The sequence below is a fragment of the Mytilus californianus genome, unplaced genomic scaffold (assembly GCF_021869535.1).
Source record: "Mytilus californianus isolate M0D057914Y unplaced genomic scaffold, xbMytCali1.0.p SCAF_1, whole genome shotgun sequence".
NCBI lineage: Eukaryota > Metazoa > Mollusca > Bivalvia > Mytilida > Mytilidae > Mytilus > Mytilus californianus.
In genome coordinates, this window is record NW_026262581.1 from 103,608,464 (window position 1) to 103,631,587 (window position 23,124).

Sequence of the window (23,124 nt, forward strand, 5' to 3'; positions counted from 1 at the left end):
TATAATCTTTTTACAAGAACATTAGAAAGATAACAAATTGTAATAATAAATATCTTTATTTTGGAATTATGATTGCACAAAATTGTTTACTTTAAAATTTTCGAAACTTTAAATATAGTTTAGCTCTATTCGTCCATAAACAAACGTGTAGCCTGTGCCTGTGATCGAGTTTGATATTTAGAAATTTATCAAAACCAGCATATAGATTGAAGTGACATTTTTAAGTCTTTCAAAGAAAAATGACCAGTTAAAAAAATGCACCATCGACTTTTTCATAGACTCATTCCTATACACAGAAATCCCTCAGCATATTTAGCAGCAGCTTCAAGTTCAAACAGCACATCTAGTTTACCAAATAGAACACCATTTAAACCCAAAACTGCAGTGGTCTTGTCTAAAGTGACAAGATACGAATTTGAAAAACGTATTTTTCCAGACTATACGGAACAGCAACTGAAAGACCATGTAAGCCAAACTGAAAAGCAATGAGAAACTTGAATTATTAAACTTAAAAATAACAGGTGGAGAACAATCACATATTCTCCAGTTCCCTACACTCGACCATTACCCAGAATTTGCTCTTTAGTTTTAGTTTTCTGTGAAGTGTTTTGAAGACCTGGTGTCAATTACATGCCGCAGTAATTAATAACATGTGCACACAAATTTTTTTTAAAAGAAAATTACAATGACAATTACATTAATTTTGAAATGTTATTTATTACTTCATTACATTCCATTGTCAATGCAATTATTATAAAACACATTTCAATACTTTAATTCTGAGAAAGTTCTTTCACTGTGTCCGATTTCATTAAGCACACAAATGTCACGTGATAACAGCAGAAATCTATGCAGTGTTGAAAAGGCCCTTTCATGTTTAATACAGCTATACATATTAAATGGGGCGCAGGTTTTCATAATAAAGGTGAAAATGCGTTGAAAAACACAGAAAAACATCATTGAAACAGACCAGTTACTTGGAAACATGCATAGCTTTTAAGGTACTTTCTTACTGTTTCCTCCTCCATCCATAAAATCTGCCCTTATTCAATATGGCTGCAATAACCATGAAGTGGCCTATCAATACACCATTGTCTGCTTGGAAAAATCAACATATGGGTGATGTCACCATTTGATAGGTTTTTTCATGGTGAGGGGGTCAAACTAGAATATAGAGCTTGTCGACTTTTTCAAGTAGAAATCTCATTTCTTAATTCGCCTGTGTAAAAAACTAGGCTGTGCATAGAAAAATGTCCATATTGAAACAAGTACTATTCCAGATCTCTCCTATTAGTTTTTTGCAAAATTTTTTATCATATACAATTAGGAAAAAATTGTAAACCAGCTAGGATAATAATGGATGAGGCTTTTACATGCACTGTTCAATATTGAAACACATGTACAGGCATTGTATTAATTTTTGAAATTTTATATTTCAAAGTTACATTGAATATGTTAAATTTTTGGTCCTACAAATTTGCGAAAAAATGTACACGATACTATTTTAAAATGTATTTTTTAACATCTCATTCTGAATAAAGGTTTTCAAACCTGTAAACATAAGCTGTGACTTCAAGATAGCATATATAGAGCACAAGTATTTCAAGAGTCACCCAAAATTATTATTTTTCAATAAGTAGATAATGAAAATATACTCTTCCTATGTCAAAAATATGTCAGAAATACTTCTTTTGTTAGAAATATGTCAAAAATACTTCCTTTGTCAAATATCTTTTTGCGAGAGTATTGTTTTCTGTAGTTTTTTCATAGCAGTTGTGAATAAAATAACAGTTTTAACAATTTAGCATTTTCACTGTATTGACTGTAACAGTTCTGAATAAGCTGTTTAAAGGAAATACATGTAATGATGTAAACAGTAAAAATAGAAATTGTTTCCTTGAACTACATGTTCATAAGATTCGACATTTAATTTTGCAAATCTGATTATTGGAAGACATTCTGAAACACATTTTATTTTAGAGTCAATTTAGGCACATATCTCCTTTTTAGAGCCCCAGTTCAAACATGTATCTTCTTTTAATTGTTATGAATTATAAATTGTAAAGCTATTATATTTAAATCCATGTTTACCTACAGTTAGAAAGTAAGAGATCTGATTATGATGGATTGTTAGAAAGACATAATCGCCATTACAGCTGTGTGGACTTGGTAGAGAGAGAATTAAGGTATTTGCAGTTATTTTCACAATACAAAGCATATCTGATAATTATAGTAAAAATATAGTTCTAATCATCATCATAAACCTATTGTTTACTCCATTATATGTATTTTTCAAAGACATTTTAAAAGAGATGGCAATGCAGTTTTTTTTCAAATGTTCTAGATTAAGATCAATAATGGAATAGGTCTTTTTATTTGAATTTTCATTTTTGTTCTGTAAGCAAAAAATATATATATTTTGATAATTTTAAGTTTGCTTTGAACAGTTTGTATGAAAACTTTAGTTCATTTCAACAAAGTAATGATTTAATGAAGTCCTTAATGTCTGCATCCCTGCCCATGTCACATGATGACATCCACAGCCAGTTCACAGTTCCTTACGTACAGCCATAACATTTTGTGTTTTGGTGCACCATTTATTAAATTGAACAGATGTCTTGTGACCAAGTATTTAGTAGTTGCCTGACTTTAAATTTTATGCACAAATATTCTGTTTATCATGATCATACAATTGCAATATGACACTCAATAATACCATTCTGTGTAAGGATCCATCTGAGGGAGTATATAACAGCCTTTTACCAAAAAAAGATCATTCCAGTATACATTTCACATTTAAGTGACAGGTTAATTTCTGTGTCCAAATTTAATTTTCTGGTACTAGGTGACCTGCAATCATATAACTTGGTGGAAAAATGCATTTAGGAGATTGTAACAGCCATCCAACAGAAATGGGTCAGTCGTTGAGTTGTTAAGTTAACTCTTAGTTCAGAATTCAGTTCTTAGATACTTAGTAGATACCTACATCATTAAACTTTGTATGAGAATGTATCTATGGAAGTAAAACAATTTACCTCAAACAGAAGTTATTTTGACTCCCATTTTATTGCACTGCTGTTTATTTCCTTTATGAAATTTCAACAAGAAAACTTATTGTCAACAAATTGTTTACATCATAAAATCTTGCTCTTCTACGCATAGTACATGTATTTTGTAATGATTTTAATAAAAGGAGAAATGTAAGTCTGCAGTGTGTAATTAAAAAGCTTGAATAGCAAATGGAATGTATTTGAGATCTAAAACTATTATTATTCACACAAAGGCCCCTTAAATTATTTAACTTAGTAAAAGTAATGGTAAAGCTACTTTGGTTATTAAAAATGAAAATCCTCTGTTGACCAGTGGCCATCATCCAACACATGCCCCACTTTACTCTTTTGCTGGATTTAAGACAAATTTGGAAGCAACTAATTGATTATGCACTTTAACATATAAAATTTGTTATTTAATTTTGATGTTTAAATCATGTAAATGTATGTTTCAGAAATAATGGTATTGAAGCTAAAGTAGTACAGAGGTTTGACCTAGATAATGATTTGATTGGTTGGGCTGATGTTATTTTCACTGCTGGAGGTGATGGGACATTTCTGTTAGCAGCTGATAAAGTTAGAGGTCAAGATAAACCAGTGATAGGATTAAATACTGACCCAAGAAGGTAAATGATCATATTTTGTAAAACTTGGGAAAAGATTAATACTCAATCAAGATGATGAAATGTCAGAGGTCATTAACATTTAAAAAAAAAATATTTTGATCACCGTTAACATTAACTCAGGTCTATCATACAACCAGAATTGGCTTTTGCTCGAGGTAAAGTATTTGACATAAAGAGTCAGCCCGTGGTAATGTCAGTGTAAATTCAAGACCCCCTGAATTATTTTTATAGGTAAACATACTAATTTATTATCAGATATAAATGAACTTGCAATGGTATTTTGTCTTTAACACATTGTAATATATTGGTATTTTGTCTTTAACACATTGTAATATATTGGTATTTTGGTTTTAACACATTGTAATATATTGGTATTTTGTCATAAACACATTGTAATATATTGGTATTTTGTCATAAACACATTGTAGTATATTGGTTTTTTGTCTTGAACACATTGTAATATATTGGAGATGTATTCGAAGATGTCTACAGTTGAGTTATTAGATGTATGTGCAAGTTTATTATTAGGACTAAGTGTAATAGAAACATTATCATTATCGACTTAAAATTCAAATCATCAAGAGTTTTTTTAGTAAAATTATATAGTTTTGTTTTAGATACATGTAATTACTTTTTATAACTTGCTGTAGCAAGAGTGAATTCGTGATAGAATAAAAGTAACATGATATAGTAAAGACCAAATTTTTCAGAGAACAATGAAGTTCTCAGTATTTATTTCATAGTGAATTTGGTTATTGATGATTGTAATGTTGGTGCTTAACACTACTTCTTGACACTTTTGGCTTGTCATTGTGGTCAGTATTTATTGATGGAGGAAGCCTAAGTACCTAGAGAGAACCACTGACCATCTGCAGGAAAACAGGCAATCTTAGTCAATTAGGATCCCAGTCAAAGCCACCTTGCCACAAGCCTCGGGAGAATTTAAGCATTGATGCAAATATCATAGCATGACTAGGGATGATCATAATTTTATTGTGGTTATCATAAGTCTGTTAAGAGAACTGGTCGAATCCAACATTATTTAAATCTCAAATTTACAAAATCATTACCTAACAAGGTATTTATGATTTGGAGGAAGGGCAATATGTATAATAGTAGGCCAATATATAATATTAAAATTACAAATCATTTTCACTTGTTTATGTTTGAAGATTTGTCAGAAAAATTTTCTTTTGAACAAAATATATATTAATCTTATTATACCTTGTCCATTCTTTCACCCAACCAATATATCTGTCATTCTCAGGAACTACTGAAAAGAATGACTTCATATTTGGGCAGCAGCTTCACAGTAATGAGCTTTTTTCAGATCTGTATGACACCTAATTCCTGTTTTCCAAGCCTTTGAATATGGGTTTGCTTAGCATAACAATGGAGGCAACTTCTTGACAAGGGTAGCATTGGCCGTTCATGTGGGATTTTCAAGTCTACACATTTCTCATGAATTGATACCCCAAAATTATCACTTTACCGATTTGTGACAAACAAAGGACTGTTCAGTGAAAATAATGAAGTAACAATCCAATTAATTATTTTGTTAAGTTTGTAGAATTTACAATGTATATAAAAAAAGTTGAATGTGATATTGTGCATATTGTGAATGTTATAATACCAATTTAAAACCAGTTGAACATTTATTTTATCAATTCCTGTATTACAGATCAGCTGGATGTTTATGTTTACCCAAAGATAAGTACTCAGCTGATCAATTTGATGTTGCAATCAAACGTCTTTTAGATGGAGATTTCAGGTATCTATACTTTTATGGAAATCAATGCTAATGCAATAAAAAAAAGATAATTGACAGCAATAAAGTCTATAACATTTTTCATTAATTGTGAAAAATAACTTGTTATGAATAAGTAAATAATTTTCCTGTTAAAACAAATGAAGATACTAAAACTACAAAAAAAATAACTATGATAGCTTTTTGAAAAAAGTAATTTCTAAAGCCTGAATTTCATTGTAAAATAATAATTTGATACAAAGTATTCCTTTTCTTAAGAAATAGTACTTGTTTGCTGCAATGTATACAAATGAATCAGGTAATCCCTGTTATTTTATTAAAATATTTTTTAAAAACTAATTTTTCCAACTGTATAAGGTCTCTTTACTTCCATTCATTTTGTACTTCACAAAAAAGCTTGATTATATTGCTGAAAGCCCCTCAAAGACTGACATATAGTGGTACAATGTATACCATATTCCATCTGACAGTTAACATGGTAAGATAACTCAAATTTGCTTGAACCAATTCCCATGAAATTTTAACACAACATTATGATTGACAGAAAAAAGCTCCCATTTGATTTAAGAAAAAATTTAAGACTATCAGATTTAAGCAACTTTGCACATATAGCACATATCTCCAGTATGCTTAGATTGATTTCCTAAAAAATTTATACTACTGTTAGGATTGATAAAAGGAAAAGACTTTCTTCATAATTTAAAATTTATCTGGTTTGTCATTTTAGTGTTATGGGACTTTAACTGTCAGATTTAGTAAAATTTACACATGTACCATAACTTGAGTATGATTACAATGATTTACAAGAAACTTTAAAGGGGCACTAGCTATGAGATTTATAAAAAATCTAAAGAATGATTTTTTTTGTTCAATCATTAACATGATTAATGAAAGTGAAATAATGAAATAATAATTCGCTTTTAGCAGCCAGTATGGTTCAATTTTGTCAAATTAAGCTAAGAAACATTGATGATGAATTATTCACTTGCAAGTGAATAATTCGACCTCATTGAATCTGTATTCATGTGACCTTCAATTTAACCCCTTAGCTAGAGATGGATAACGCATGCATTGTGCGTGTTCGGTTATTTAAAGGAAAAGAATGTCAACATTGAAAGTGAAACAAAGGTAAATCATTTGATTGACTGATTCGATCCACAAAAATCATTCTTATACAGGTAAAAACGATGATTAACATATATCTTTAATCTTTAATATGAAATTAAACAGACCTAGAAAAATCCAATTGCACGAGTCTCTCTTTTTTTATATCTATATTTGTGTTTATATCACTTATATGACCATCAGAGGTTTCCGGAGGTCAACTCGATAGTTAATTAGATGGCGTCAAGACTGAAATACACACGAAACGAAGCTACATATTATTGAGCCCATGACCTGTAAATTGTTTATTTTAGACTTTTTATAATTTGGATAAATGTTTTACATGGTTATAAATCAAATATGAGAATATGAGTCAAATCGGTGAACATGAATTTGACAGCTAGTGCCCCTTTAAATTATTGTTGAAATTGGTGAAAGTAAGATAAAATTTAATTTTGAAAATTTTCTGATTTGTCATTCCAGAATTATGGCACCTTTGACCATCAGATTAATAAAAGGCAATTTTTTACATGTCATGCACTACCTCTAGTATGCTTGGATCAATTTAATACAAACTTTACACTGTTGTAGGGATTGGTGAATATAGACTTGCTTTTGATTTAAAAAATTTCTGATTTGCCATTCTAGAGTTATGGGACTTTATACAGTCATATTTGATGCAATTTCTAAATACATGAAGATAGCCTCATGCATGTTTACTAGAGCAATGATTCTAAATTCTGATTAAAATCCTTCTAAAAGTTTAATCTTATTCTCGAAACAATTATAAAATGCACAGTTAAGGCGTATATGTATCATGCACTATAGGCACAGCTTCTTATTAAGCATGTACAAACATTTTTCAAAGAATCTGGGTAATTTATGTTAGTTTAAAATTGCATTTGATTCATTTTCATTTTTTCTTCTTTTTTTCCTGTGAAAGTGTAATTGTTGCTTCAAGTTATGATAGAGTGTTCCCTCCTTAAATAAGTATATAAGAAAGGTGTTCACTCTATATTACTACTTATTATCAGCATTGGTAATTATGTTTTTGTAGTAATTAAACCATTTTTTTAATGGGACTAATGTCTATACATATATTATAGGTGATTTATCTGAGAGGGCATTCCTGAAATGTATAATTTGTGTCCAATGCAATGACTGCATTAGACAATAAAATTAGGTCTTACAAATCAGTATGGCTTGCTAGAATGGGGAGGGGAGTAAATTGTATAAAATTATAGATCCAAATTCATGCCATATGTAATGAACGTCTGGAAAAGGCTTAAATGTAGCATAATGATTTATTTATTTGTTGTTTTTTTCAGATGGTTGAAACGACAAAGAATTAGAATTACAATTTCAGGTCATAGTGAAAAATTGTTTCCTACTGAATTAAAGGAAGAACAATTACTTTATCATGAACATAGATTTTTAGAACATATGAATGAAAAATTAGAATGCTCAAAACCTATAGATAGTGATGAAAATGGAAATATTGAAGTATTACCTATTGTGGCACTTAATGAAGTGTTTATAGGAGAAGCACATTCATCTAGGTAGGTGTATACATTTGAAAAATTGAAGTGAATTAATATAAAACATCACTTATAGATCTTGAATAACTGTAAATTCAGAATGTAATGTATGCATTAAATAATTGCAATCTTGGAACATCCACCTTTTTGTAAGATTCTTGTAGGTGAAGTAGTAGAATATTACTGACAAAAGTTAAAAATGAGAGTTAAAATTATGGAAATTTTTATGCCTTGCCGCATCGGAGGGGGCATTAAGTGTTACTTTTGTCCGTAAGTACATCCCAAAATTAGTTTCATGTTCTCAAACTTTAGTTTGCCTCAACCAAATGTTATGAAACTTATACACAATGCTTATTATAAAACACTGAATTTGGGTGGCATCACTTTTACTGTTCTGGAGTTATGCCCCTTAAAAAAAGGAAAAAATGCTGAATTTTTTCATTTCTGTTCTCCAACTTTGGTTTGCCTCAACCAAATGTTATGAAACTTAAACACAATGCTTATTACCATAGAATACTGATCAAGTTCGAATTAGGGTGGCGTCACTTTTACAGTTCTCTAGTTATCTCACTTCATAACTTTATATGCAAAGGGGGGCATCATCTGTCATCTGTGTCTTATGGACACATTTTTATACGACCACAAAAATTTTGCGGTCGTATATTGGTATCATGTCGTCGTCGTCCAAAGACACATTGGTATGTACACAGTTATATGCATTCTTAAATAATAAAAAAATGTTACATATCGCTCAGTCAGGTTTCAGGCAAGGTCATTCATGTCAAACAGCACTGACTAAACTAATTGATGAATGGTTAAAATATTTAGACAATGGAGAAATAGTTGGTACTGTGTTTTTAGATTTCAGTAAGTCTTTTGACCTTATTAACCATGCCATACTTTTAGAAAAGTTAAAATTTTATCATATCGGAGAACATATGATAGATTGGATAAAATCATATTTGTCTGAGAGACAACAAGAAGTTCAATACGCTAACATTAAATCTGATAAATCGTTTGTAAAATATGGAGTGCCTCAAGGTTCTATTTTAGGTTCTCTGTTATTTTTAATTTATATAAATGATTTACCACTTCATGTTAAACAATCCGACATGGATTGATATGCTGATGATTCAACATTGCATTTTCATAATAAAAACATTGAAAAAATAAATAGCATATTGCAAAATGATTTAAATGCTATAAAATCTTGGTGTAACAATAACAGTATGAAAATTAATGCACAAAAAACAAAGTGTATGAAAATGGGTTCAAAACAAAAACTTACACAACTATCAGAATTATGTATTACCGTCAATGAAACATGTATTGAAAATGTCCATTCTTTCAAATTACTTGGAATTGACATTGATGAAAATTTAAGCTGGGAGGATCATGTTGATCGTATATGCAAGATTATCTCATCTAAAATATCACTTTTGTTAAAAATTAAAGTATATTTGCCTATACACACAAGACAACTATTTTATAATGCATTTATTCTACCATATATAGACTATTGTAGTTCAGTTTGGGGAAATTTATTACAAAAAGATTCAGATAGAATCATAAAACTTCAAAAAAAGAGTAGCAAGAATTATACTTGAATGCGATATTTCTGTTCCATCTAATTTTATGTTTTCATCTTTAAAATGGCTATCTTTTACAAAAAGAATAAAATACCAACAATCAATTTTAATGTATAAAATTGTAAATTGACTAACACCTGATTACTTAACAATGCTAAATATTAATGATGTGCAACACCACAACTTACGATCTGTCTCTAATAATGATCTATTTGTTCCAAGACCAAATACAAATTTTTATAAAAAATCTTTTCATTATTTTGCAACAAAGGTATGGAATAATTTACCACTCAAAATAAAAAATTGTCGAAATGTGGAATTATTTAAGAAACATTGTTATAATCATTTTCTTGAAAATTCTATGCAAGTCGAATAATTTGTTTTCTTTCTTTTATTGTAAGAATAAGAAAATTTTATCAAACTTTACCAATTATTGCCATTTGTATGTTTGAATGAATGAATTGTGTATATATACTAGTAATATATATTGTATTTTAATGTATGAATGTATGAATGTTTACTGTATACATGTATTTTGTTTGAGGGCCTCAATGAAAATTAGACTACTTCTAATTGAGTTACCCTCTTTAAATAAAGAATTTATTATTATTATTATTATTGGTTTCCGGAAAATAACTTTTGTTTAAGTGTATGGATTTCTATGAAATTTTACCATAAGGTTTATGACCACAAAAGGAAGGTTGGGATTGATTTTGGGGGTTATGGTCCTAACAGTTCAGGAATAAGGGGCCAAAATGGGCCCAAATAAGCATTTTCCTAGTTTCCAGACAATAACTTGTGAAATGGTGTATGGATCTCTCTGAAATTATACCACAAGTTACCATATCACAAAGGGATGGTAAGAATTTGCTTTGGGGGGGTTATGGCTCAAACTATTTAGGAATTAGGGGCAAAAAAGGGGGAAAAAACAAGGGTTTCCAGGTTAATGGACAATTACTTAAGTACAAAACATAATTTTAAAGCAGTGTAAGGGAGGTAATTCAAACACATATTGTCAAATTACCTCCCTTATACTGCATGTAAATTATTTATAAAGAAATGTATTGTCTTTAGGTGATTAGCTGTCAATTAATTTTTAGAAGTTACTATTTTAAAAATGTTTAATAAAGGTAATTTAATTATAGCCATGATTATGTATGTTCAGGGTTTGACCACTGCGGTCGTATCAGGCTGCGCTCAGCGAAGCATTTTATCCATTTATTTAAGATATGCATCTTTTTTGTCTAATTTATAAAAACAGTGCATTAACAGTGATTTATGATTGAATTTGTATATATTTACACTGGTGTCTCAGAAAGTATATTATAAATTGATGTTATATAGTCCTGCTTACAATACGATATTCAGCACGTCTGTGTTTGTAGTTTGGTTGTCTACAAGACTTCTCCAGTTAACATTTCGTAAAGTTCCGAACAAAATTGTAAGTTCAAGAAGGGTAAAAAATAAGCCCTCAAAATACAAAAGATTTAACCTCAGTTATAGTAAATATTTGTTTAAAAAATGTGTAAAAAACATCTAACAAATACAAAATCAACAAGCTCTGACATATTGCAACAGTGATGATGCCATTATTGTGCACTTTTATGAGGAAAATAATAATTTTGACAATTTTTTGGCTGAATTTTGATAGTCTTTGCTTCAGCTGACTTTGGCCACATGCATGGACCACAATATTGTTTTGTTACGCTGTGTATCTCAATTAAATACATATTTTTTATAACAAATTAATTATGGTCCGAGTACACAGTTATTTCGTAGTGCATTTCTTTTAGACAATAAATGAAAATAAAAAAAATCCCACCTGTGCTTTCTCAATAATATTTTTACAGTGTGTTGTACTACTTTTGGGACAAATTATATCAAAATTATAGAAAACTTCATCGGCTCTAGTCTAACTCAAAATATGGACAATTCTATGTTAAGGGGGTCTTGAAATCTTTTGACAGCTTCCGAAGTGCTAATTTTTAACCTTTTTCAGCTGGACCAAATCACTACTTTACTTTACAATTCATGACCCAAATTTTTTTACAGTGTAATTTCATCCCCCTACTTGCTATTTGAGGCATAAAACATGAAGGAATACATTTGGAAGGGGTACTAAAAAAATTGGCAAGCAACACACTGTCCACACTAGGGACTTTATTCGTGGACAACGAAAATCAAAGGACGATAACTGTGTACTCAGACCTAATAGGATAGAAAAATTTGACCAATCTTAATAAAACTTGGTATGACTAAAGCTTAATAAATTATGACACTGCTGACAAAGTTTCATGGCAATAGGATATATATTATAGACAATATGATAAATTCTATATTCAACTTCGCGTGTTAAATTTTGACGTTTAAATTGAAAAATTTCAACTATCAACATTTGGGGCTTTAAAAATTAAAATATTGCAAAAAATTACATTTTAAAGGCCTTAATATATGACATATTATGTATTTAAAGCAATAGAATACTCATTTGATTTATCAGACTTATCACAATTATTTAAAAGTCAGATTTATATGAGCCTGTGCCAAAAAATGGAGGTTTTCCAATGAAGGGGGGCCTTACATGAAGATGTATTATTTTCCAGCAATTTTAAATTTGTAGAGTTTTTTGGTTACAAATAATCCTTACATATGTATTAAATGTACTTTAAATGGAAAGAAAAATTACAAATAGCATACCATATTAGTATAAAAGGGTCTTAAGCCAAGTAAGACTGAAAATAATTTAGGGTCAATTTAGGCCGTAGCACATATTTACATTTAAAAATGCATACTGAAGCTATAGGAAATAAAAATTTGTGTCTTTTTTATAATTTCTATACTCAGGTTACATGATACAATAAATCTGAGCATAAAAGGACTCTTGCATTCAACTTTTTTTGCAGACAGTATGGTCTGATACAAAGATTTTTCACTTTTTAGTGAAAAACTTGCATGCAATTTTAGCCTCAGCAGGCTTATATTTGAACCACTTGCTATTTAACATAAGAAAAGAAAGATACTATGTGAAATGAAACAGGTACAAAAGACATTGTGAAGTGCTTTTAATACAAATTTAATGAAATCTTTATTATGGACTTCAACTTTTATGTACCTAGGTCCTCACATTTAACTTGATCCAAACAGGCCGTTACACAAGGGTCATTTATACAACACATTTTGCACATATTGTCTGAGATAATCTTATTTTCTGTAGATTCAGAGTTCACAAATGAGTAATACAACTGGGTTAAAGCATAGAAACACAAATATTGACACAGGAAAACCTGTCAAATAGAAAGTCAGAATGCCACTTATGCATCAAAATTGAAAAAGCTTTGAAACGCTTATTTTGACCATATAATGCCAAAATGGGTAATTTTTGCAGAATTTCTATCAAATAAAAGTTTAAATCCTTTAGTTTCATGCTATCTGACAAATTGACACCATTAAATCATTCAGGGAAGTTGCCAAAGTACAGATTCTATATTTACTGATTTCGCCTCTTAGGTCCGAGTACACAGTTATTTCGTAGTGCATTTCTTTTAGACAATAAATGAAAATAAAAAAAATCCCACCTGCGCTTTCTCAATAATATTTTTACAGTGTGTTGTACTACTTTTGGGACAAATTATATCAAAATTATAGAAAACTTCATCGGCTCTAGTCTAACTCAAAATATGGACAATTCTATGTTAAGGGGGTCTTGAAATCTTTTGACAGCTTCCGAAGTGCTAATTTTTAACCTTTTTCAGCTGGATCAAATCACTACTTTACTTTACAATTCATGACCCAAATTTTTTTACAGTGTAATTTCATCCCCCTACTTGCTATTTGAGGCATAAAACATGAAGGAATACATTTGGAAGGGGTACTAAAAAAATTGGCAAGCAACACACTGTCCACACTAGGGACTTTATTCGTGGACAACGAAAATCAAAGGACGATAACTGTGTACTCGGACCTAATATGGTCAATACCCTAAAAAGCATTTAAACAAGAAATATGACTAAAACAAGTAAAATATCACCGTTATAAGCTATAAACATTGTTTAAAATAAAAAGTAGACAGTATATATAACTAGTTTTATCTAAAATTGTTTATGTTATATAGCAAATAGTGGTTTTCAGATATGATATTATAAGTCCAATTTTCAGGGCCAAATTTAGGCCTTCCTAGTTCAACTCCTTTCACCCAAGCTCATTCAACTTTTTGGGGAATCATGGGGATTTATTGTAATAACACATACCATAATAAAAGTTGAGGCAAACATTTCATTGGTTGACCTAATAATTATTAGAACTGAAACTATATTGGAGTGTTGTCAGATACATTAAAGCAAAGCATGGACACAGGATCGGTTTGTCAACTAGGTTGGACGTAACTATTTGACTTTCTGTGGATTGAGTCATCCAAGGTAAAGATTTCCATCATGATTTCTGTGTTAAATATTAGATACATGTTTTATTTTCTAAGTTATTTCCACAGGTCAAATTGATTAGATTAGGAAATTTATTTAAAAAAAACTTAATTGAAAATAGTTTTGTACATAAATAATAACAAGGTCAGTCAATTTGAATAATGGAAGTACATTTACTTGGGAAACAAAAAAAGTCCTTAAAGATTGAATTACGATTTCATTTTGTTTATTTCAGTAAAAGTTAACTTAACCACTTTCATCAGTTAAAGTTTTATTCTAATGTTCCTATTGGGTAAATAGAAACTTTAAACAGCAAAAATTATCAACAAGACAGGATCTACATGTAAGTCACATAGCTAAAATTGTCCACAGATTTCTTATAGGAGTTACTGCTCTATATTGACAATTTTATACCATGCTTTGCCTTTTGATAAAAATAAAAATAGAATGTAGAGAGAAGCTCCAAAAAGCTAAATCGTCAGTACAACAAGATTTAGAAATAGTTCAAGGTAGCGGAAATTATCTGCCCACCTCTTGGGAGTTTACCCTTAAAAGTAAAATGTTGATTTTTTCCCATTTTTATACGACCGCAAAAATTAAAAATTTTTTGGTCGTATATTGGTATCATGTTGTCGTCGTCAGCGTCATCCGAAGACAGATGGTTTCCGGATAATAACTTTAGTATGAGTTAATAGAAATCAATAAAATTTTAACACAAGGATTTTAACCACTAAAGGAAGGTTGGGATTGATTTTGGAGGTTATGGTCCAAACTGTTTAGGAATTAGGGGCCCAAATAAGCATTTTTGTAGTTTCCAGACAATAACTTGTGTTAAAGTGTATGAATCTCTCTGAAATTATACCACAAGTTTCCATACTACAAAGGGATGGTTAGGATTGACTTTGGGGGGGGGGTTATGGCTCAAACCATTTAGGTATTAGGGGCAAAAAAGGGGAAAAGCAAGGGTTTTTCTGGTTAAAGGACAATTGAGACAATTTTTAAAAGCAGTGTAAGGGAGGTAATCCAAATCAATTTAAATAACAATGTTTGATTACCTCCCTTACACTGCTTGTAAATTATGTATTAAGAAATGATGATTGTCTGAGATACTGACCATAACTTGAGGGAAAGAATTATTTTTTGGAATAAGGGAAAGGGGGGAGGTGAAAAAAATTGGAGGGAGACAATCTTTCTCATTTCAGATTTCAGAAATTAAAAGAAAATTTCTTCAAATATTTTTTTTTTGGGGGTTAATATTCAACAGCATAGTGTATTGCACAAACGCAAAAAAACAGGGTAATTTTTTTTTGGGGGGGGAGGGAGTCAATTCGCATAGTGTATTGCACAAAAGCAAAAAAATGAATATAAAGTCAAATCATATAACCAATTTGAAGTTCTTTGACTACAGTTATTCTGTGTCAGAAACCTATTATGTGTCAAAAATTTAATTGCAATCCAAATTCAGACCTGTATCAAGCATGAATATTGTGTCCATTTTAGCCCCAACTTTTCAGGGTTGGACATCTGCAGTCGTATACAGCTGCGCACAGCAGAGAAATTTATTGAGTTTTGGGGCTATAACTATAATACAGGAACAACAAGAAAGATTTTAGTCATGAATGATATATTCTATAATGTTGGAGATTACACTTGCTGAAGTTCACAATGATCCTGGTGAGCAACACTTGTTAATAAACAAACAATTGTCTGTTATTTAAAAAAAATAATAAGATAAATAGACTAAGAGCTGTTGATTGATTACTGTATTTCATGTTTAAGAAATGTTTGCTAACTAAATATGAAATTGTATAATCAAATTATTCATTTCTTATTTTATTTTTAGGGTTTCTTATTATGAAATGAAGGTTGATGATAAGCCACATATGAAAGAGAAGAGCTCTGGTATAACAGTCTGCACTGGAACTGGATCTACATCCTGGCATTTCCATATTAACCAATTGTCTACAGACGCTGTAAAAAATATACTCAGCATATGTAAGTTCTAACTTTAGGACTTAGTGTAGAAATATTTATGTATACTTGAAAAATGTTATTATGTACCATATAATATGGTCCATATATAGCATTTCTATTTTTAGAATAATGTAGCCAACAACTAAAAATTTCATAGAATTTGGAAATTTCAGATCAACCATTTCAGAAAATTTTAACTGAAATTTGAATTCTCAAAAAAAAACAAAAAAAAACCACAGAAACATGCATTATTCTACCCCAAAATTCTAAAACAACTTTATTGATAAACCATGTCAAGACTATTCCATCGTAATGTCAAAACAAACCAAGGACATTTAAACCAGTGTTTAAGATTGTAGTCCTTAATTTTCTTGTCATTTTATGTCATAAATAAAACCAGCTATATTATGACCTCTCTATATGAATGGATGAAAAATTTCCCATGTATCAAATTGGTTAGACGGGAAAACTGTTGATCAAAAATTAGTTTAAAACTTTGAATTGAAATGAAAGTATTCTCACAGTATTTTGATATCATTGCAGCTAATAGTCTTTCAAGCTGTAAAGTTCCTGTTGAGGATACAGCATTAATCAGAAAAGTAACAAAGAAATTCAATGAATCACTGGTGTTTGACCCAAGTGAACCAAGAATGGCTTACACAATCAGAGATCCTATTAGAAATGGTAAACAAATAAATAAATACACCACTTACATTTAGAGTGAAGTAATTTCTGTTTCAAATTAAATGGATAGAAAGACAGTATGAGAGGAAAAGAAATGATAAGAGCAGTAATTTGATTTTGGCCACTGCAGTGCAAAAATTATCATTTTAATGCTAGAGCCATTTGATGAATTTTTCATTTTAAAGATGTGTACCAAAAATGATCATTATATGCATATAATTTTGGAAAAAATTGAATACAGACAACAGCATTACCCATAAAGTAGTTTGAATCACATCAACATATTGAGAACAAAAATGTTGTCAAATATTACGAAGGTGGAATTAAAGAAGAGGTTATTGTCATTTAGATGGACTGCACAACAATTTCAATAAGCATACATGCTACTAGAGAAGAGTGAAATAATACACATTAAGAGAAGATATCTTAAGAACAAATACACCCTAACTGTAAAAATATGAGTAAATACACTTTAAATACAGGAAAACTTTCTACAGCCTCATAACAACATGAGAGACAAATTCTGTGAATGTAATAAAAAATTATTACAATTATAACTTGTGTTTTTGTTTTCAGATGTATTCAGTGTTCCATGTGTCAAAGGATTTGCAAAAAGGTATGTTAATCTGACAATCATTGGATGGGGTCTATCATGTCCTAACTCAGATAATTCCATTTATAGATAGATGGACAGAATAAATACAAAAGTACATGCTAGAAATACTATTTTCGCAAAATTACCCTTTTGTCTATATGCACGATAGATTTAAGTTAAGCTGCAATAAATTTCTAGGTGTCAACTTTCTAAATTATCAGTAGGATTATTTTTTTCAAATTGGAAATCTCCCATCTGACAGGAAGATAAAATCTTGAAACAAAAATTCTAAAACTTGCTTTCTATAAGTATTTGTTTGTATCGAAAATGTTGACAAATCATTGTCAAAACATAGTTTGTTTATGCAGTACATAGTGCTTACCTTCAAAACCTAAAAAGAATAGCCAAATTAATCTTAGGTTAAATCTGCCTTAGGAAGTTGGAACCAGTGCCAGTAAATGAAATTAAAACTTTATGAAAACATTTTCAGGAAACTTGGAAGTAAAACTTTGTTTTAGATATACTTTAAAAAGAGTAGTTTGTAAATATAATTATAAGCAGAAAAGAAGGTTGATAAAGAAGTGATCTCATAAACAAACATTCAGCTTGTTGAATAAGAAAGGCAGATTTGTTTAACTTTATTGTAGTGAATTTTTGCTAAAATTATGATGTCTAATAGAAATTTTTAGATTTTCACTTTGGTTTAAAAAAAAAATTGTCTTGCAACTGCAAGAAAGCAATTCTTAAAGGTCTAAATTTTGATATAAACAAAGCAAAAATTACTGACCAACATTTTACTTTTCAGAATACAAATCCGTTCAAGAATGTGGGATGCTCATCTTGTTATAGATGGTGGGTTTTCTTACAAGTTCAATGATGGAGCTATTGCTACATTAGAAATTCATGACGAAGACGCCTTAAAAAGTGTGGAGTTTGATTAATTTCATGCCTTATTTTGTATATTTTTGAATGCTATGTCCAATGGACGCTCAGGAGTTCAAAGTTAACTCAAATATGCAGGCAAATCTTAGTTCAATTTTTTTATTTTCAATACTTTTCTAGTCTTAACGACCAGAAGTTATTTTAATATCTAATTTAAAAGATGTTAAACATAAACATCAGCGACACTTTTCACAAAATATCTTACGATTAAAATTGATTGTAAGTTATACTGAAATGTGTATGACTTACAAGTTTTTTTACTCTTAAGATTTTTTGTGAAAAGGGCGGCAGACGTTTTTAAACTTTTTCCCTTTTACACTTCAGAATTGAATCAAATTTGACAAAAAAGAATAGTTTCAATTGATTATTGTAAGTGTTTTGTATATTATTAAATAAATCACTAATTTCTATTGCCTCGTAGAGAAGTAGTATTTTTGGATCTCTTCTTGCGGGAATAGATAACAGGTCATTCATTATTTATTATAAATTATGTTTCTTTTGCTAGATGAATATTGTTTACTATCAAAGTTTTGTTTGTTTTGTGTTTAAAGTTGAGTTGTAGACCTAAATCTTTATTTTGTATCAAAAGATAAGTGCCAAAGATATTGTTACTAGTCTGTCAGTATTATGTCAGTTTTAGATCTGATTTGATTTTCCCTAATTTAGTAATTAATTTTAATGTGATAAAAATTGCCATTGTATATTAAGATTCCAAAGTAAAGTCATTGTTTGGCTGGGCAGCAGTCACTAACCATTTTTTTTTATAAAAAAAGTGAAGTTTTTTGTTAACATTGCTTTACCTCATTTTCATAGAATAACCATAAGTTATGAAATGTTGTTTGTAGATTGAAAAAGGAGGATATGAACATGATATAACAATTTAAAAAAACACACTATTGTAAAAAAAAATCTAATTTGTTGTATTTGTTATGCTTGAAGATCTAAATTACTAGGCTCCATAGCAAGACAAAGATTCCTCAGACTAACATTTTCTCAGCATTTTTTCCTGAAATATGTGAAAGATAACCAGCTATGTCCCATGGTTCATTCAGACTTAAGATTCCTGAACAATGGTTTCAATTTAACATCATCTTTGATATAATTAGCCTCAAACCTTGAAAGTTGCCTTTAAATTTTATGTGAAATGGTGTATAATGTGTGTTTGGATATTCATCATTAGATTTTGTATAACCTTTCATGTAAATCAACTTTTTAGTGCATAAAAAACTTTTTTATGTGGTTTCTACTGATATTATATTTATATAATATATTAAAATAACAAAAAAAATATTTTGAATACTGCTAGATAAAGGATTCAGTGTGAATACTCAACTCACTGTGTTATTTTGAGCACAATTTTGTTGAATGTTATTATTATGGTTGGGGGAATATCATTGTTAATGATTTATTTTAATAACAGTTATAAAGATTTGTTATTGTTTGTATCAAAATATTTTCTATATATTTACAATGTTTATAGGAAAGATAGGAAAATTCTAATGACATAAGTACAACATAATGCTTATTTTGTTAATCATATACTTTATTGTATAGTGTGCCTTGGGATAACTCAGTGTTACCATGAACTCCTACAAAATAAGTAATTAATTTTGATTTTCTCAAAAAGTGTACCTTTTGAACATACCAAAAATTAAAAAATGACCTCTCAGATCAGACATGAAATGCCATTGAATGCTTTGAATGTGTGTTTTTTTAGAGGAAAGGAAAGTATATCCAAATTTTTTTTAAAAATATGTCTTGTTTGATAAGGCTGTATATCCAACTAGTATTGAGAATATGTCAGAATGAGGCAATTATAAATTTTCAAGAGGAAATTTGAAGAATGATGAAATAGACCTTAAGTACTATCTGATTTATGAATTTAAGGGCCAAAAGGATTGTCTTAACACTCTATACGCAAGTATCTTGAAATAATTAGGACCTATTTTAATGATGATACATTACTGAAATTTGTAATTAATAAAAAACAATTTAGATAGTGTGATGCTGATAAAATCCTTTTAGAAACCACTGTTAAAAGTCATATCTATAGCAAAGTTGTGAATAATTAAGAAAGTTTCCAATTTATGCAACAAAGTAGTCATTTCTATTGTGTTCACAAAAAATCAGAAAAAGTTATAAAGTGCTTTTTTCTTGATTCTTAAATGAAACTCCTCTTCATTTTTTGCCAAATTGAAACAGAGTATACAAGAAGCTATTGCTGATTTGTGTAAAACATATTCCTTACGTACATTCCTGTCCAAATAGTCATTAATTATTAAAGGAAAGAGCTTTCAACAGTAATCAGTGAAATTAATAATTGGAATAATTAAAAAGAAGTATATGTCTGCTGAGTGTTTATTTTGTTTGCCTAATGAACCTTAAGACCAACCAGTTATATTTTGTTAAGCACTATAGCTCTACTTGTTTATAGGTGTTTAAAACCCCTATATATTCAACCAAATTTTTCAATTTTCACAGCTCTCTTAACTATTTTACCTTAAGTTATTCATGAGAACCATGTATATCTTGAATTGTTCATGCATCACCTTTCTATATGCCAATGTTCAACCAATGTTTGAATCTTGTAGTGAAACATGAAGTTGCAGAAGTCACCTTTTACTGAAAATAGCACTCTGGTTTTTAAAAATCTTCAGTAAGCATACAGATGATGATGATGGGTGGCTGCTTAACATCCAGCAGCAAATTAATATGCATATTCAGGACAAGATCTTGTTAATGTTATATGAATATTAACCCTGCTTTGTACAAGACCGAAACGTTGAGATGGATTTTTACCTGCTAGTTCACAAGGTAACAGTCCACAGGAAGACATGTCACCTTATTCGGACACATTATTCTGATTCTGAGCCGTCCAGTCTTTGCTCTTACTTCTTAATGCCGGGAGCTTAGCGGAGAAGCAGCAAATACCAATTTTGAAGTCTTTGGTTTGACCCTGTCAGGGTTTGAGCCCACGACCTCCCGCACTTGAGGCTAACACATAACCACGAAACCACCCAGGTGGTAGTAAGCATACAGTAAGCACATCCACCCGAAATGCAAATTCATGGACAAGTAAATTTTGGCTCAAAAATGGTACAAATATATTTCTAATTCATAAAAGTTATATTCATGTAAATGAATTTGCTAGTGTTAGTAAACTACAACATCAAAAGCTCTGATTTGTCAGAAAGAGCTACTTTTATATTATTCTCAAAGCTGATTGGTTGAATTTTTCTGTGTTCATATGTTCTCAATGTTGATTGATTGAATTGGCATAAGTTCTCAAAGCTAATTGGATGATGAGACACTTACTATACATGTTATGGTGACAACTTTCAAATTCATCACATCAATAGTGAGAAATGTCACATAGACACCCTGACCTTGACCAGGTGTACTTGTATAAACATCAAGTTTATATGAGTATGTCAGTTTCCAAGTAGCTGTTAGTAATATAGGTCACACATATTTGGTCTATATAGTCAATGTAAGATGTATGTCCATCTGACAGGAATCACTTTATCTTGACCTTGTTTTCATGGTTCACACGAAGGTTTGTTATTAATTAATTAAATGAGTACTATCTGATTTATGAATTTAAGGGCCAAAAGGATTGTCTTAACACTCTATACGCAAGTATCTTGAAATAATTAGGACCTATTTCAATGATGATACATACTGAAATTTGTAAGTAATAAAAAACAATTCAGATAGTGTGATGCTGATAAAATCCTTTTAGAAACCACTGTTAAAAGTCATATCTATAGCAAAGTTGTGAATAATTAAGAAAGTTTCCAATTTATGCAACAAAGTAGTCATTTTTTTGTGTTCACAAAAAAATCAGAAAAAGTTATAAAGTGCTTTTTTCTTGATTCTTAAATGAAACTCCTCTTCAATTTTTGCCAAATTGAAACAGAGTATACAAGTAGCTATTGCTGATTTGTGTAAAACATATTCCTTACGTACATTCCTGTCCAAATAGTCATTAATTATTAAAGGAAAGAGCTTTCAACAGTAATCAGTGAAATTAATAATTGGAATAATTAAAAAGAAGTATATGTCTTTCTGGGTGTTTATTTTGTTTGCCTAATGAACCTTAAGACCAACCAGTTATATTTTGTTAAGCACTATAGCTCTACTTGTTTACAGGTGTTTAAAACCCCTATATATTCAACCAAATTTTTCAATTTTCACAGCTCTCTTAACTATTTTACCTTCAGTTATTCATGAGAACCATGTATATCCTGAACTGTTCATGCATCACCTTTCTATATGCCAATGTTCAACCAATGTTTAAATCTTGTAGTGAAACATGAAATTGCAGAAGTCACCTTTTACTGAAAATAGCACTCTGGTTTTTAAAAATCTTCAGTAAGCATACAGATGATGATGATGGGTGGCTGCTTAACATCCAGCGGCAAATTAATATGCATATTCAGGACAAGATCTTGCTAATGTTATATGAATATTAACCCTGCTTTGTACAAGACCGAAACGTTGAGATGGATTTTTAACCTGCTAGTTCACAAGGTAACAGTCCACAGGAAGACACGTCACCTTATCAGAACACATTATTCTGATTCCGAGCCGTCCAGTCTTTGCTCTTACTCCTTACTGCCGGGAGCTTAGTGGAGAAGCAGCAAATACCAATTTTGAAGTCTTTGGTTTGACCCTGCCAGGGTTTGAACCCACGACCTCCTGCACTTGAGGCTAACACACAACCACGAAACCACCCAGGTGGTAGTAAGCATACAGTAAGCACATCCACCCTAAATGCAAATTCATGGACAAGTAAATTTTGGCTCAAAAATGGTACAAATATATTTCTAATTC

The 23,124-nt window shown here is 30.2% G+C and overlaps 1 protein-coding gene across 1 annotated transcript; it reads left to right on the forward strand.

Annotated features, from left to right (window-relative positions):
- The first annotated feature begins 136 nt into the window (after positions 1-136).
- On the forward strand, positions 137-22,354 carry LOC127728557 (NAD kinase 2, mitochondrial-like). The gene is made up of 9 exons (XM_052235997.1): positions 137-465; positions 2,098-2,186; positions 3,506-3,676; positions 5,358-5,447; positions 7,877-8,107; positions 15,937-16,088; positions 16,611-16,751; positions 17,328-17,367; positions 18,152-22,354. Exons 1-9 carry the CDS (start codon positions 256-258, stop codon positions 18,285-18,287), a joined length of 1,260 nt encoding a protein of 419 aa, XP_052091957.1. The 5' UTR covers positions 137-255; the 3' UTR covers positions 18,288-22,354.
- The last annotated feature ends 770 nt before the right edge of the window (positions 22,355-23,124 follow it).